This window comes from Meleagris gallopavo, chromosome 1 (assembly GCF_000146605.3).
Source record: "Meleagris gallopavo isolate NT-WF06-2002-E0010 breed Aviagen turkey brand Nicholas breeding stock chromosome 1, Turkey_5.1, whole genome shotgun sequence".
In the NCBI taxonomy this organism is placed as follows: domain Eukaryota; kingdom Metazoa; phylum Chordata; class Aves; order Galliformes; family Phasianidae; genus Meleagris; species Meleagris gallopavo.
The window spans coordinates 39,545,626-39,560,456 of record NC_015011.2 but is presented as its reverse complement, the minus strand read 5'-3'; the positions used below and the strand labels follow the sequence as shown (position 1 = coordinate 39,560,456).

Sequence of the window (14,831 nt, the reverse complement as noted above, 5' to 3'; positions counted from 1 at the left end):
AAATCAACATTGTTCAAAAGAAAACAGAAAACTACTGATGAGGAATCTTCTTTATCAGATGTGTAATACAAGTACTGGGTGGTTTTTTTTGTTTTGTTTTGTTTTTTAATATTTCCAATAAGCAAGACTGCTTAAAAGTCTTTGCTTTGAATTAAATTTGGGTCAACTCGCAAGAGTTACAAGACATGGATCAGAAAGTAAAATTCAGCAGGAGGCTGAAGAAGGATAATGCTTATCAAATGGGCATTATATTGTACCCGCCTCTTAAACCAGGTTTCGAAATAGACAGATACCCATCACTTGTTTATACTTGCAGATTCTCTGAAATTAATGTGCAGTGTCTTGACAGATTTCTAGTGCCGAAATCTTTAGAGAATTGCATATTTCCAATGGTACAAATAGAACAGCTGATCCGTCTTCCAATCTGTCTTTTCAACACACATTTAAGGAGCAAATCTTCCACTCCCTATGCAAGCAAGTCAGCAATCCTCTGGCTGGGGAAGGCTTTTGAGGACGACTGGACCATAAAACCAATTTCCTTTTTGCATAACACCTTATAACGTGACAATGAAACAGCTATTTAGAAGAGCAATGTTTCACAACTAGCGTGTAACTACATTCAACATCTGCTTTGAATTATAATGGAGGAAATGTATCTACCTCTGAGAACAATGAAAAGCACTTCACTGAAATTCGCAAGACAGAATCACTGAGAGATTGTCTTAAAATCATAGCTGTTAAAGTGTCCCAAGTCCCTCATTACATTTTTATTTCCAGCATAGGGGCTGAAGGGGAAGAAATTCACTCTTAAATATCGAAGATGTGACTCTTCATTTTATCCTACTCCACACATACATAAAAGACCTAAAGAGATTTCACTATTACTGAGTTACATTGGACAGCTAATGGATAGTCTTATACAGGCACTTCTGTTGCATTTGTGTTTCTGACAGCTAATCTTACATTAGACAAAGTGCTGCAGATGCAGAAACGAAGAGTGCATTTGCTTACAAGTACTAAGAGAAGTTTGTATGGGTACGCCTGACTTCTTGCATAATAATGGTTCCAACTTCCCCATGCCTGCTTTGAAGAAGCCAAGCTCTGCCAACTGATGCAGAGGTACAGCTATTAAGTTGTGTGCCCAAAATTGTCTTACTCATTTACAGCACACGTTCAAGTTCAAACAAAACAGTGTTTCAAAATAACGCACAACTTTCAAGCTGAAAAATGTCCTGTACAGCTTACACTGCTGATACATTACAATCCCTAAACTGTGTCTCATGTTCTTGAACACAACGTACTGTCATACTGCTGAAATATTTTATTCTCTGGAGGATGAACTTAGGGAAAATACACTGCATTCTGACATTTGAGTTTGTGCATTCTGACATTTGAGTTTGGGCGACACTAAGTGACTAACGTAAGGCTACCTGGTTTGGTTTGTTAGGCTGCAAGAGAGAGATGATGAAGCATGCAGAAGGGGTGAGGAGCTCTTATAGAGCAGGAGACAAAAGAAAGAGGAGCAACTGCCATACATCAACACATAAACAAACACAATACATGTAATGAAGTAAATTCTTACTGCAGCAGTGCTGTTTTCAGCCATTTCAGCCATTCTTCTGGCAAATCTGTCATTTGTACTAGACAGATGCTAGCACTCAAAATCTACCTCACAGCATAGCATACTGTTTCTGTATAATAAAAACAAACCTAATGCATCATAAAAATATGTACTGGAGAGGAATATGACTCAAGGGGCACATCATCAAATATCCAGGTTCTTCATCCTTAAGCATCCAATTCTGCAAAAATATCAGGTGATTCTTCATCAGTAAAATCTAAGCAAGTTTCCACATCTGCAACACATTAGCAGTAAGTGGCTTCACTCACAACTTGTATTTAAGCACAGTTAAGTCATAACAGATTCGAGATAGCCATGCTGCAGGGCTTGTAGCCCAAACACCACTTCAATCTTATGTTTATTGTTCTTCTAAGTGAATTTCAGATACTCTTTGTACAGTATAGCTGAGTCCCTGCTGAAGGGACTCAAAGACATCAACTGCCAAAAAGTTTCCTTCATTTTTTCCCTGGAAGAGATACATTCCCTGCAGAGCTTCAGGTCAATGCTTGAGATATGATGAAGCATTCATGCACAGATATACCAAGTAAAACAGGTTTGGGGGTATTTAACTACAAATAATCTAATCCTAATTAGTCATCAGCATTAAAACAAGGAGATGACACCAGGTTACTTTTATCCCAGAACATAAAATTAAAAAAAAAAAAAAAAGATGTTCATAGATTGGAAGATCCCAGTCAAGTGTGATGTGATGCTGGGCTGTCAGCTGTAAGACTGCCAAAGTACACAGAACAGAAGCATCCATATTGTCCATGTACATTGATATGCAATGATTTTTACCACCTTCTAATGGTAAAAACTAGTGGAAATTACTTTTTCAGATTTCTTATATAATGAAATTCTGGATTCCTCTTACCTACTCTCTCATATTGTGTTACCCTGCCATTAAATGAAATAGAATTTAAAGACAGAACTTGTATTTACAGAAATCCTAATCCTAATCTTTCCCAATGTACTTAGCTGGGTACTGAAGCAAATTATAACAGAAATGAGAAAAAACACAGGAAAACAATAATTGAAGAATCTGGAGAACTGTAAACTTAAGGATACCCTGATTCAGTTTTACCAAATGTCAGAAATAAAGCATGAACTTAACGTTAGTTCACACCTTCTGCACAACAAGGTTAGACTAAAGACAGCAATCTATCATCTTGAACTGTGCAAGGCTTTGCTGTCTGCTACTGAAGCTTCAAAACCCAGTTGTGCATCATTTTGCATTTAATTTCAACTGTATTTTGAGGAGTATGATGGATGCAGCAGATAAACTCCTGAACTGATAGAAATTAGAATTTATTTCTCTTCCATCTGATGTATTTTTAACTTATTCCTTGTGAATTAAATGCATACAGAATCATTGCAATACATATCGGCTACTTACAGAATGTCAAAATATGGTGAGTAGTGGGGGTCTATCCTAAAATCAAAATGCACAAGAAATATTGTAATTTAGGTGCGGTACACAAGTTGAGTTATATGTAAAGTCAAGATCTGTATAATTATTCTTTTCCATAAGGAGTTTTTCCGATGTCTTACTAGTATGAGCAAAGCTAGGGTGAACTACATACACTGTAAAGCATCTGGAAAGGAAAATTCAGCTAAGATTTTTTTGCTCTAACTTCAGAGAGACAGCCATACCGAAAGCACTACTTTTCCATCAGGTTGCTGGCCATTTAGATTACATTCATTTGGCTGATCAGAATGGACAACTTGTTACCTCGTGGTGGAATGGCTGTAAAACATATTTGATTATCCTACTATTACTCTACAAAACAGAGGGTAACACTTCCGTAAGTTAACAGTAACCCATGTGGAAAACCAACTGTGTTGTTTATCTCACACAAGTAAAATTAAATCCAAGTTGTGTAAATCCACTGATTCGTATGTAGAACCCTAAAAACTCTGCTTAATTTTTACTTTCTCTACTCAAACTGTTATGTACAAAATACCAGAAAGTTTCATGGAAAAAGACACAAATGGGAAATAAGACCATTTCTAGAAGGGCAACTAAAGAAAACTGGAAGATCTGTTAATTAAGGAGACAGTCCAGTACAAATTTTCACAGTAAAACCAGTGCCTAGCACAAACATTTGCAAGGTTTTCTGGTAACAGCAACTTGATGTTCATTGTTCATTTCCATATGAAGTTTTCTTTATTCTTTCTATTCCTTATTGTACAATAACATCAAGGATGCTTAATCCACAGCACAGCCATACTTGACAGACACTATAGAAAAAGAAATTACTCCCTGAAAGGCAGCAAACACAAAAGAGAGAAGAGACAATGTGACAGCCATATTCATATTCATTTTAATTATCCAACACATGAAGAAGGCTGACTTTGCAATTTTAGTGCACAACTGGGCAATCAATTGCAGAGTTGACTTGAGCTGATTTAAATACGTGTCAGTGCAGATCACTGAAAAACAGTCTCATTATCGTTCTTCTATTGTTATCTGTATATGTATGTCTGTACATTCCCATCTTTCTTTTTTTCCAGCACAAACTGCTTTTACATGGAACTGGATGACCTAATGGTTACGATAGCTCCTACCGGACACTGCTCTCTGTGCAGCCACATGCGTGCTAGGTCTGGTCTAAAAGAAGGGATGCAAACATTGCCAGAGATAAGCTTCCCTTTTCACTTTGCAGTTACCATTCATTATACCACACGCGTAGCTACACAGAGCCAAGCTATTTCTTCCAGCATGCTCAATTTAAAACAGGAACAGGATCATAACTACTATCTCCCCCACAATCCTACATTTAGTCTAATCCGTAGCTTAGGATATTACTTTACATTTTAAATGTCAAATGCAACACAGGTACACATTTAAGTGCTTTCACTAAGTGAACCATTTCTCTGGAGCAGAGCTTTAGCAACAATTAGCTTTCCCAAAGTTCATGTAGGTAGTTATCTCCTTGGTTTCACTTCATATCCAATTGCAACCTCCAGCTGTGTTGATGAATGCCTCCCACCTCAGCTGGGAGGCAATTCCCAACCTTTATAAATGAATATAGTATTATATTCCATATTGCTCTAATTAAAATATTTTTTTAAATGAACTAGGAGGCATTCCCATATTAGTAGGCACATACAGTGCTGAGAATGACAGTTTCAAGATTGTTTCCACAGTCTGGGAATTATTACATTAATATTAACTGTGGAGGCATTGTAACACCTGTACAACAGTAGCTGTGTGCAGCGAGCCAGGAGAATACTTCCACCATCTCTTGCAAATGTACAGAAGCAGAAGAAAACTAAAGCTTTTTGAAAATCTGAAGCTTGCTTCTCAAAAAACCCTCCATTTTGTTTATAATTTTCTTATGAAGTGCCTGAAGTGCCCGAATTTTCAGGCTTATTTTTAGAATTTCAAGTCAGATGAAAAACAAGCAAGTTTTCCAGTATTTTCTAAATGCTTCAGAGCACTTGTGGGCATAATGCATCTATTACCATGAATACATATTACATTTGTGAAGGCCAAATATTTCTTGTATGGCAATTCTATTGTTATATTCAATACATTCATTTAAATACAAAATCAAACCTCCAAAACAATAAAACTCCCTCAAGGTCTCCTTTCACAATTCTATCCAAATACAGAACACATTTATGAACTGTGATGTGTGAGGTATTGTGTACGTATAAAAGTTCTCTAAAGATATCAAAGCATATCCGAAGTGTCTGGAACAGTTAGCTATATATACTAATTAGCTTATTTAAAGCTTGGTAGATCATGAAAATTATTAGTCTTCCAAAGGAAAAAATAACTTTAGTTATCGAGAACTGGCAGGCTAGTTTACAAAGCACCAGAAATTTATGCATTCATTCTGTAAACACATCAGGCTCCCTTGCTTCCAAACAGTAATTTGTAATGTACATTTTATAATTTGCCAATAGCAAAATGACAGGGTTTCTGGTCTTGTTTTGAAGATGTCAGATAGCATATCTAAAAATGTCAGGAAATGTAATGAAATATAATATACTTTCAGATTAAAAATGAATTTCAGATTTTTATTTTCTTCCTAATGCAAAACTGTAACCGATAACACGATGAAATACTAAGAGATACATGGAGATTATAAAAAGTAATTACACATCTCAACGCTAACCGTTTCCTGTTTAATCATTTTGGGAAATCTTAATATATTGTATGCATAGTAATACTGCGAAGATGAAGAAGTCAGATAAAATCACCACTGTGAAATTCAAAGCTATTTTTTTTTGTAATATCAGGGTTTAACATTTAAGAAACTCCTCTCCCTGCCTTCACTAGACAGTCTTACATCTCACAAAATGCACAGGATTCATGCAGCTTACTTCTAGCATTCCTGTTCTCAAATCATCAGAAAAAGAAAAAAAATCATCTACTGTACACTAATGAGAGCTTTATTCCCTGAGCAACAAAAAAAAAAGCAGTTGCCATGCAACAAGAACGATCAGCAACCTGTAACATCTTCACTCACACATAAACTGGAGATGCTGTCACAGCTGGTTGCTTTCAGGCACTTGAGACTGCACTACTCTCACTTACATATCTTCTAAGGGTGTCCCCATTTCTTCATCCATCCAGTGAACGCTAAACATTGTTCATGGATGAGCTCTGTAACTTAAAGACTACCTTACAGTTCTTCTATTTTCAAGTTTTAGAAAGGAGAAGAACACATATGCTTCATTCATATTAATGCACGCCCCCTGGCTGCATGTGGAAAGACAATTTGAAGTGATTAAGATTAATAAACACTGAGAAACTGGCATAAAATGGGAACAGGAAAGCTTAATACATACTTTCTAGTTATTTTAAATTAGAAAGAGTCAGCATGCATAAAACATAAAGATGAGATTGTAGATCAGACAGCACATTTGATACGGAATTTCTGTCAACTCAGAAGAGGTGCTGACCAGTGGGAAGAGAACTGCCAGGAGGAAGAGAGAGGCTTCCCAGCAAATTAAAAAAAAAAAGTAAAAGCACATTTGTGTTTTTCTAATAGAAGGATATAATCGAGGAAACTATATCTGGGAAACTACAGGCCAGTCAGTCTCACCTCTGTCACCAGAAAGGTGATGAACAGCTTGCTCTAGATGCCATCTCCAAGCAATTGGAAGAGAAAAAGGTCACCAGCAATAGTCAGCATGGATTCACCAAGGGAAAATCATGCTCAATTAACCTGGTAGCCTTCTACGATGGCATCACCAAGTGGTAGAAGGGAGGAGAGAGCAGAGGATGTCATCTACCTTATCTTCAGCAAGGTTTCTGATACTATCTTCCACAACATCCTGATAATGAAGCTGAGAAAGTGTGGGATAGATGAGTGGATGGTGAGGTGGGTTGAAAACTGACTGATATGGTGGTGACTGGCAGTGCAGAGTTTGGTTGGAGAACTATGCCTAGCAGTGTTCAACAGGGGTTGGTGCTGGGTCCGGTCTTGTTCAGTATCTTCATCAATGACATTGATGAAGGGATAGTGTCATAGTGCCCACCCTCAGCAAGTACGCCAATGATACGAAGCTGGGAGGAATGGCTGACACACCAGAAGGCTGTGCTTGCTGTTTAGTGAGTCCTGGACAGACCGGAGAGCTGGGCAGCAAGAAACCAGATGAGGTTTAACAAAAGCAAGTGTAGAGTCTTGCACCTGGGAAGGAGTAACCACGAGTATCAGTACAGGTTGGGACGTGACCTGCTGGAGAGGTGCTCTGTGGAGAAGGACCTGGGGTTTCTGGTGGATGAGAGGCTGGCAATGAGCCAGCAGTGTGTCCTGGTGGCCAAAAAGGGGATCCTGGGGTGCATTAAAGGAAGCATGGCCAGCAGGTCAAGGGAGGTGATACTCTACCCTGGTCAGGCCTCACCTGGAGTACCGTACATAGTTCTTGGGCTCCCCAAAACAAAAAAAGACAGGGATCTTCTGGATAGAGTCCAGCAGAGGACTCATGTCAAAGATGATAAAGGGCCTGAAGCATCTCTCCTATGAGGAAAGGCTGAGCAAACTGGGTCTGATGACTCATAGGAGATCTTACTACTATTTATAAATATCTCAAGTCAAAGGGACATGGCCAATCTCTTTTCAACAGTCTGTGGGGATGGGACAAGGGGAAATGGCCATAAACTTGAACATAAGAAGTTCTGCACCAATATGTGAAGGAACTTCTTCACAGAAAGGGTGACAGGCTGCCCAGGCGGGTTGTGGATTCTCCTTCTCTAGAGATATTCAAGACCCGCCTGTACAGTGACCTGTGCAGCCTGCTGTACAGATCCTGCTTTGCAGGGGGGTTGGACTCAAAAGATCTCTAGAGGTCCCCTTCCAACCCCTACAGGTCTGTGATCATCTGCTTACTAGCTAACCACACCCAACCTGCAATCAATTCCATAAATAAAAACAGAAGTGTTTGGGTTTTTTTGTTTTGTTTTGTTTGTTTGTTTTAAATCCAAGCCACAACACTTCTTCCCCTCACTGAACCAGTACCATTTTGCAGCCTGGGATGTACGTGTGAATTCTGGTCTCCTATGTTCTATGATGGAGAGGAGTTGCTTCTTCTCTCCCCCTCCACATTTGAGAGGTAATATTACTAAAATACTGAGAAAGAGAGGCACCAAATGCTTTTCACAAGTTGGCTTCTCCAAAACAATATATACCAAATTACCTGGCTCATTAGAAAATAAATCCCAATTTAAACCCATATCACTTCCTGAAATTGCATTAAATTACAATAGAACAAGTGCTCATACTCTTAATGACACAATACAAACCTCTATACAGAGACGTTAAGAACAGCCACATTTCTTCTTTTACACTACACGAACACCTGTTACAAACCCAGTCATCCAGAACATGATACTCTAAGGCCGCTGCAGCCCAGGAATGAATAGCTTTCTGCACGGTGATTTCCACTTCTAAACAACTGCTCTGTAGAATACCAGTTTCCATCAAAAGAAAAATATGATCCCAGTCTACAAGATACAAACATCTCTAAAAAGCAAAAACTGCATCTGCAATGAGGTACTGGTATCTTAAAACAACAGCCTGAACTCTGAACGCCACCTCTTTCATTTGAGTTCTGCTTTGGCTCCCGTAACTCCACAATTGCATCTCTGGCTATTAAAAAAAAATAATCTAAGAATGGACTGTTGCTAAAGGAAACAGCTACTCTTTAATTTACTTTTCCTTTTGCCTTTCACTCTAAAAAAAAAAATCTCATCATGATAAGGAACTCAACGGACTAGAAAGCAAATCTGTACAGTTGAGATTCATGCAAAACAGATGACTGAAAAACAAAATATGGAATCCAACAGTCAAATGTGGAGGGATGAAATCTGGATAGACAAGGTTATGCAGCTGAAGAACAGTTCTGTAGTGGAAACCTAGAGAGATTACCTAACAGAATTCAGCTGCAAAACCCACCTTTCTGGAAACTCACAATAAGATTCTGCACAGCGTTGCCAAGACAACGCGATGGAAACTGAAGACAGGGGACCAGAACATGCTGCCTGGAAACGTTAATAAACTCTTCTCCTTAAATGACTGTGGTAGGAAGTAATTCATTGAAATATCTTACAGTGAGAATACATAACAATGATTCATATTTTTTATACTGAAGACAACGATGTAATTGTGTTGTTTGTATAGTTCTAATAAAACACCAGTAAAACTACTATCCCTGTGAAATTACATAATAATATCTATTAATAAAAATAATACCAACAGGGCAGTTGCATGTTTTAGAGAGAATACACACAGAAGATACAAGAACAATATTAGAATGACCTGGATTGAAAAGGACCTCAAAGATTATCTAGTTTCAACCCCCCTGCAATACGCAGGGTCACCAGCCGCTAAGCCAGGCTGCCCAGAGCCACATCCAGCCTGGCCCTGAATGCCTCCAGGGATGGGGTAGAAGTGATAGAGGAAATTAAGCATGCTACAGAATTTCAGGAATTCCTGACAGAGTACCCAAAAATCTCATTACAGCATACACACACTAACTTCAGCACACATAACACAGCAAGCATTAAGTGATTTCTGTCATAACCCCCCACTGCAGACACCCATTCCCTGATAGATAAAATAAAGCAGCTTATTTCCATGAAATAATCTTCTCATATTTCTGCCTGTTAGTGAGTTTATGGTCAGGACAGTTAAGGTAACTGCATCCTAACATGAAATATCCAACCTGGACCTCCTACACTTGTGTGCTCACTAACTTAGATTCCCATTATATAAGAAGTACATAACCAAAAAAAAAAAAAAACAAAAAAAAGTGAAATAAGTCTCTTGAGTGGGATTTTACATACTTCAAATTTTATACCTGAATTTTTAGGTTCGGTTGTCTTTCGCTTGAGTTTTCCCATACGTCCTCAGAGTATCAACACATTTTTGTCTAAGAATATCAGCAGGGAAAAAAAAAAACTCTTTGCATCCTATATTTATTATGAAGAAGCGAAAATCTAGATTGCTAACATCTAGAAAATCTACAAAGAAAATAAATAAGATGAGTGGAAGACTTTATTCAGTATTTATTTCTATTACAAATACTGAATAACTACCATGAAAGCAGCTAGGGAAGTTTAACAGAAGTTTTCAGAGTCTGTGCTTTCACAGCTCTTCACTCTCTCACTGTTGGTATTTTTTTTCTTTTCAAATTCAAAGCTAGATCCAAAACCAAGGTAACCTAAACTCACCTTTCACTGTGTATTTAGCACTCTCCAAAGAATATGACAGTGGGTACAACCTACACATTATTTAGCTTGTTTCAATTCAGTCTGGCAAAGTTCGTGGTGGCGTATTTAGCTGGAATACTGAAACACAGCAACTGCATCATTTCCTTAAAACATCAGTGCACAAAGAAACTTACAATGAGGTCTGAAATGGTCTGTTTCCCTTCACTAACATTCAAAATATCACAAAACAGGTAATTATAACAGGTGAATTTATTTCTGAGCAGGAAAAATTGTTTTCTAACACTGAACTTGCAGTGGCTTCCTGACTAGCTCAGGGCAAGATATTTGTCTCTCTCAATTTAATGTCTGTCAGATAGGAATAACTTTCTTTACTTCTCCAGTGTGTTGAAAGAATTAATGTGCGTGCATTTGCACAATCACTTTGAAGATGAAAATGGCTACTTAAATGCTGTGTAATTTTATATAAATAAGCAAAAAGCACCTGTGTAAATCCAAAACAAGATTATTCTCTCTTTACATATAGATGAGTACAGGATCTAAAAGTACTGTTTTTTCATCCACTGCCATGTCTCCAAAGGAAAAACCAATTGTTTAGCAGTCTTTACTTCCTCAAATCCTACTTGCCACTTGCAGATCCTGTGACATACCTTTCACATCTTTTATGACGTCCTTACTACAGTTGCAACACAAAAATTCAAATTAAAAAATGTTATTGATGAAGGCATATTGACACAAATCAAAGATGTTATCAGTTAGGTTTTACTGATCTAACCACTTAAAGTCCCCTAATTAAAGCCTTCTTCCCTTTCAAAGCACTGTTTCAATTCACAATGATTTCATATACTCCATATATATTCCCGAGGCAAAAATCAAAGAAAACTATATTCATTTTTTGTCAATACTCATCCATTTCTAAACTCAACACACAGTAAACAAGGCAATAGTTTTGAAGGAACATCATTAAGATGAAACAAGTAAACATTTTACATTCCCTTTTCTCTTTTTTATAATAGCATTTCAAATGTTTATTTCCTGTCATTCTTTTGTGTCTCCATATAGGGATTCAGTCACTTCTCAGTTCTGCAAAGCTGATTTTTTTCCTACTTTTTTCTGTCATAAGGAAGAAATTACTCCATCTTACAAGAAACACTAGCAATTCAGTTCCTCTTCTCCACGATCTTCTGCTCTAGCCTAAGTTGAAAGAGTCAATGACTAACACAAAATTGCAAAAACAAGACTATAGCAGTCAGTAAGATGTCAACATTTCCTCACAGTTCTATGATGCACCTGCTTTAAAAGAAAACAGATCCCCCCCAAAAAAAACATCAAATCTGGGAATATGTAAGGATTTGCTGGATTGTTAAAGGTCAAAAGAATTTTCACATATATAAATAGGTCAGTGGCTTTCAGCTTGGGCGTAACAAAACAGCAGCATGTACCCCCAGGTGCAATTCAATTAAAATAAAAATTAAATTTTACAAATTACTATGTTTTACTGTGAAATAAATATTGCCATTAAAAAGATTTTTAAAAAACTTACTATCTCTACATAAAATGTGGTTATACGGTTAATTGTCTTGACCTCTTCCTGCTACAAGTAATTAGGATTTTTATTTCTGTGCTTTTGTTATTTTTTATCTTTTAGAAACATTTCAGAAAATGCTTACTGCTGAGATTTGAATACCTGTCATCAGCCTCCCTGTAAAGCTAACCTTGCTTCTACATTATGATGTATTTTCTCTTACTGTCTTAGTTCCAGAAGGAGTTCTCTCTTCAGACAAACCTGTCTTTGGCTCTGCTTGCTCAGCTTGCAGCGCAAGGGGACTGTATGCTGCTAAGCTTTTAAAAGGTGATTCTTGAAGAACGACCAGCTCTCTTGTACCAGTGGACACTGCTAGCTAAGCTGCCTGAAAAGCCTCGAGTCTGCACTCTCAAACTCCAGGTAGGCAACTCTGCTGACCTGTTTCCTCATTACACCAGAAGTATAGAACTGAACTATTTCATGACCACTGTAGGCAAGATGACCACCTACTATCACCTCTTCCACAAGATCTTCCCTATTCTCAAACAACAGATCCAGTAGGCTTCTTTCCTATTTAGATCACCACGTACATGTTACAGAAATTTATCTTCAACATGCTTTGAGAATTTCTAGCCTTATTTGTGTCAGTATGCTCTTCCCAGTTTATGACTGAGGAGTTGAAATCTCTCATAAGCACAAGAGCAACCAATCCAGAAATCTCTCCTTACTGCCTACTGCCTTATTCTGCCTTATAGCTCATCTGTATTACTGTCCTGGATGAGTGATAGTAGACACCCTCGACAACATCTGCATTGTTATTCATACCCTTAATCCTCACCAAGAGGCTCTCTACCATGTCACCTCTAACTACAAGGTACAGTCTAATCCTTCCCTAAGTACAGTGCAGCACTTCCACCTCCCCTGTCCTGACTATCCCTCCTGACCAGCCAGTGGCCTTCATCCCAGTACTCCATTCATTTGTTTTTAATTACACAAGATGTGCAAAGAAAAAAATAAGAACAACTTAAACCTGAAAGCTTCTCCAAATACAATTTTTTTTTATTATAAATTAATCACACATGCTCACAAAATTACACCTGGAAATAATAACTAAAAAAAAACAAAAAAAACCAGATACCTTTGTTTTTCTACAGTTGTTAAAAATTCTGAAGTCATTTTTCAGACCAATTAAAAAAGAAACAAAAAACATTTCCACATTTTGATGTTGAATTGAATGAATCCAACTTTTTTGTTTGTTTTCATAGTTAGTCCTGACTATATAAATAGAAACACACAGCTGATCTACCTGCAGACTCAAGAACAAGGTTGGGAAACATCTCATCACTATGTTTTACTAATAGCAGTTTAAAATACTCACCAGTTTGCCACCAGTGGTCCAAGACAGGTACCTTGAAGACTTTTTTTGACCATTCTAGTGTGTCCACATCACAGTGCTCACCGGCTACAAACAACATCCTGAACCTTTAAATAATAGGAAAAAAAATAATAATAATAAAATTTTGATCTGGACAGGAAAGTAACACAAAAATTAATTCAATTAATTCAATAAACGCTTGTTGTCAGTGTTCCTGATAACATAAGGAGAAAAAAGGGAGGGAAGTCTCTTACTCTTTGTATGATGTATTCATGGATGTACTCCATCCCACTGAGTAACAATTAAAATCCTGCAATACTAATTTATGCAATCTGACACATCATGTAAAAGAAGCTTTATTTTCAAAATTCAGAGATTTTGGTAGGTTACTGACAGCCAACTGTAAATGGAAGCAAGGAATATTTAAATAATTTATAAACAAATCTAGGTAGATATCCATCAGGCAAAACAAAAACACAAAATACAAAAAAAAAGAGATATCAGAGAAATTAGTGAAGAAATAAGCAGAAGTAATACAAAATACCTGTAGCATAACTCTTAGCTTTAATTTGGAACAATGTTCCATTTAAATAGATCTTAATGTTTTGTGAGTTATCTTTTTATGCCTTTGGAAATGAGTTTGGTAGAGAAACAACAGCAGCTAAAAACCTCTTCCCATACAGACAAAGACTATTTACATATAAATAAAAAATAAATCATGTAATCCTACAAGATAATGATGATCTCAGAACAATGGTATTGGAATTCAGCCTATTTGGCTGGATACTCTGATGCAACTTTGGCAGAAAATAAATGCAACACCTGCAATCAAGACAGATGCAGAGCATTTTCACACCACTAAATCAGGCAGTGCTACATACCTGGGCAATAACCCCCTCCCAGTCTTAATCATCACCTTTCATCCGATTTTGCCACACATTTGGCCTTCATTAAGCCCTACAAATTGATTTCACGCTTTGTTTAGTATAAGGTCCTCTGTCAACTGTAGCTTTCTTAAATATGACTATTACTAGATAGAATCAGGACATTACAGTACATCACTGCAAATTGCACGTTTTGATCTTTATAACACTGGCACAGCAACTTTATTCCTTTTGTGGCAGAATTTTTGCATTTCTGATTTTGTAATAAGCAACTTAAAACCATGTTAAATTGCATTTAAATTTGTGGATACTCACAACACTGGCCAAAGATCATAATCTTATAAAAAGTTACAAAAGTAAAGAATGATTTATTATCTTGCTCTCACACCACTTGGAAAAAGAAGGCAGGGACATCTGGTCTCAGGGCAGCAATCTTCTTTCATGTAACAAAGAGTCATCATGACAATAATGTGACACATTTACAGAATCATCACACAACCTGAGCTGGAAGGGACCTGCAAGGATCACCAAATGCAACTTCTGGCTCCTATCAGGACCACCCAAAATGAAACCCTATGTCCGAGAGAACTCCAGCATCTTTGGGCTATACCCACTGCTGTGGGGAGCCTGTTCCAGGGCCCAGCCAATATTTGGTAAAGAACCATTTCCAAACACCCAACCTGCCCCTCCCCAACACAGCTCCATGCCGTTCCCTCGGGCCCTGTCGCTGTCACACAGAG

General features: G+C 37.5%; 1 protein-coding gene across 1 annotated transcript in view; it reads right to left on the bottom strand.

Moving 5' to 3' along the window:
- The window catches only part of ACSS3 (acyl-CoA synthetase short chain family member 3), an 80,030-nt gene that overhangs the window by 23,055 nt on the left and 42,144 nt on the right, over positions 1–14,831 (bottom strand). Inside the window, 1 exon segment of the mRNA XM_010708515.3 lies at positions 13,211–13,314. Within this exon segment, the coding sequence (XP_010706817.1) occupies positions 13,211–13,314 (104 nt within the window).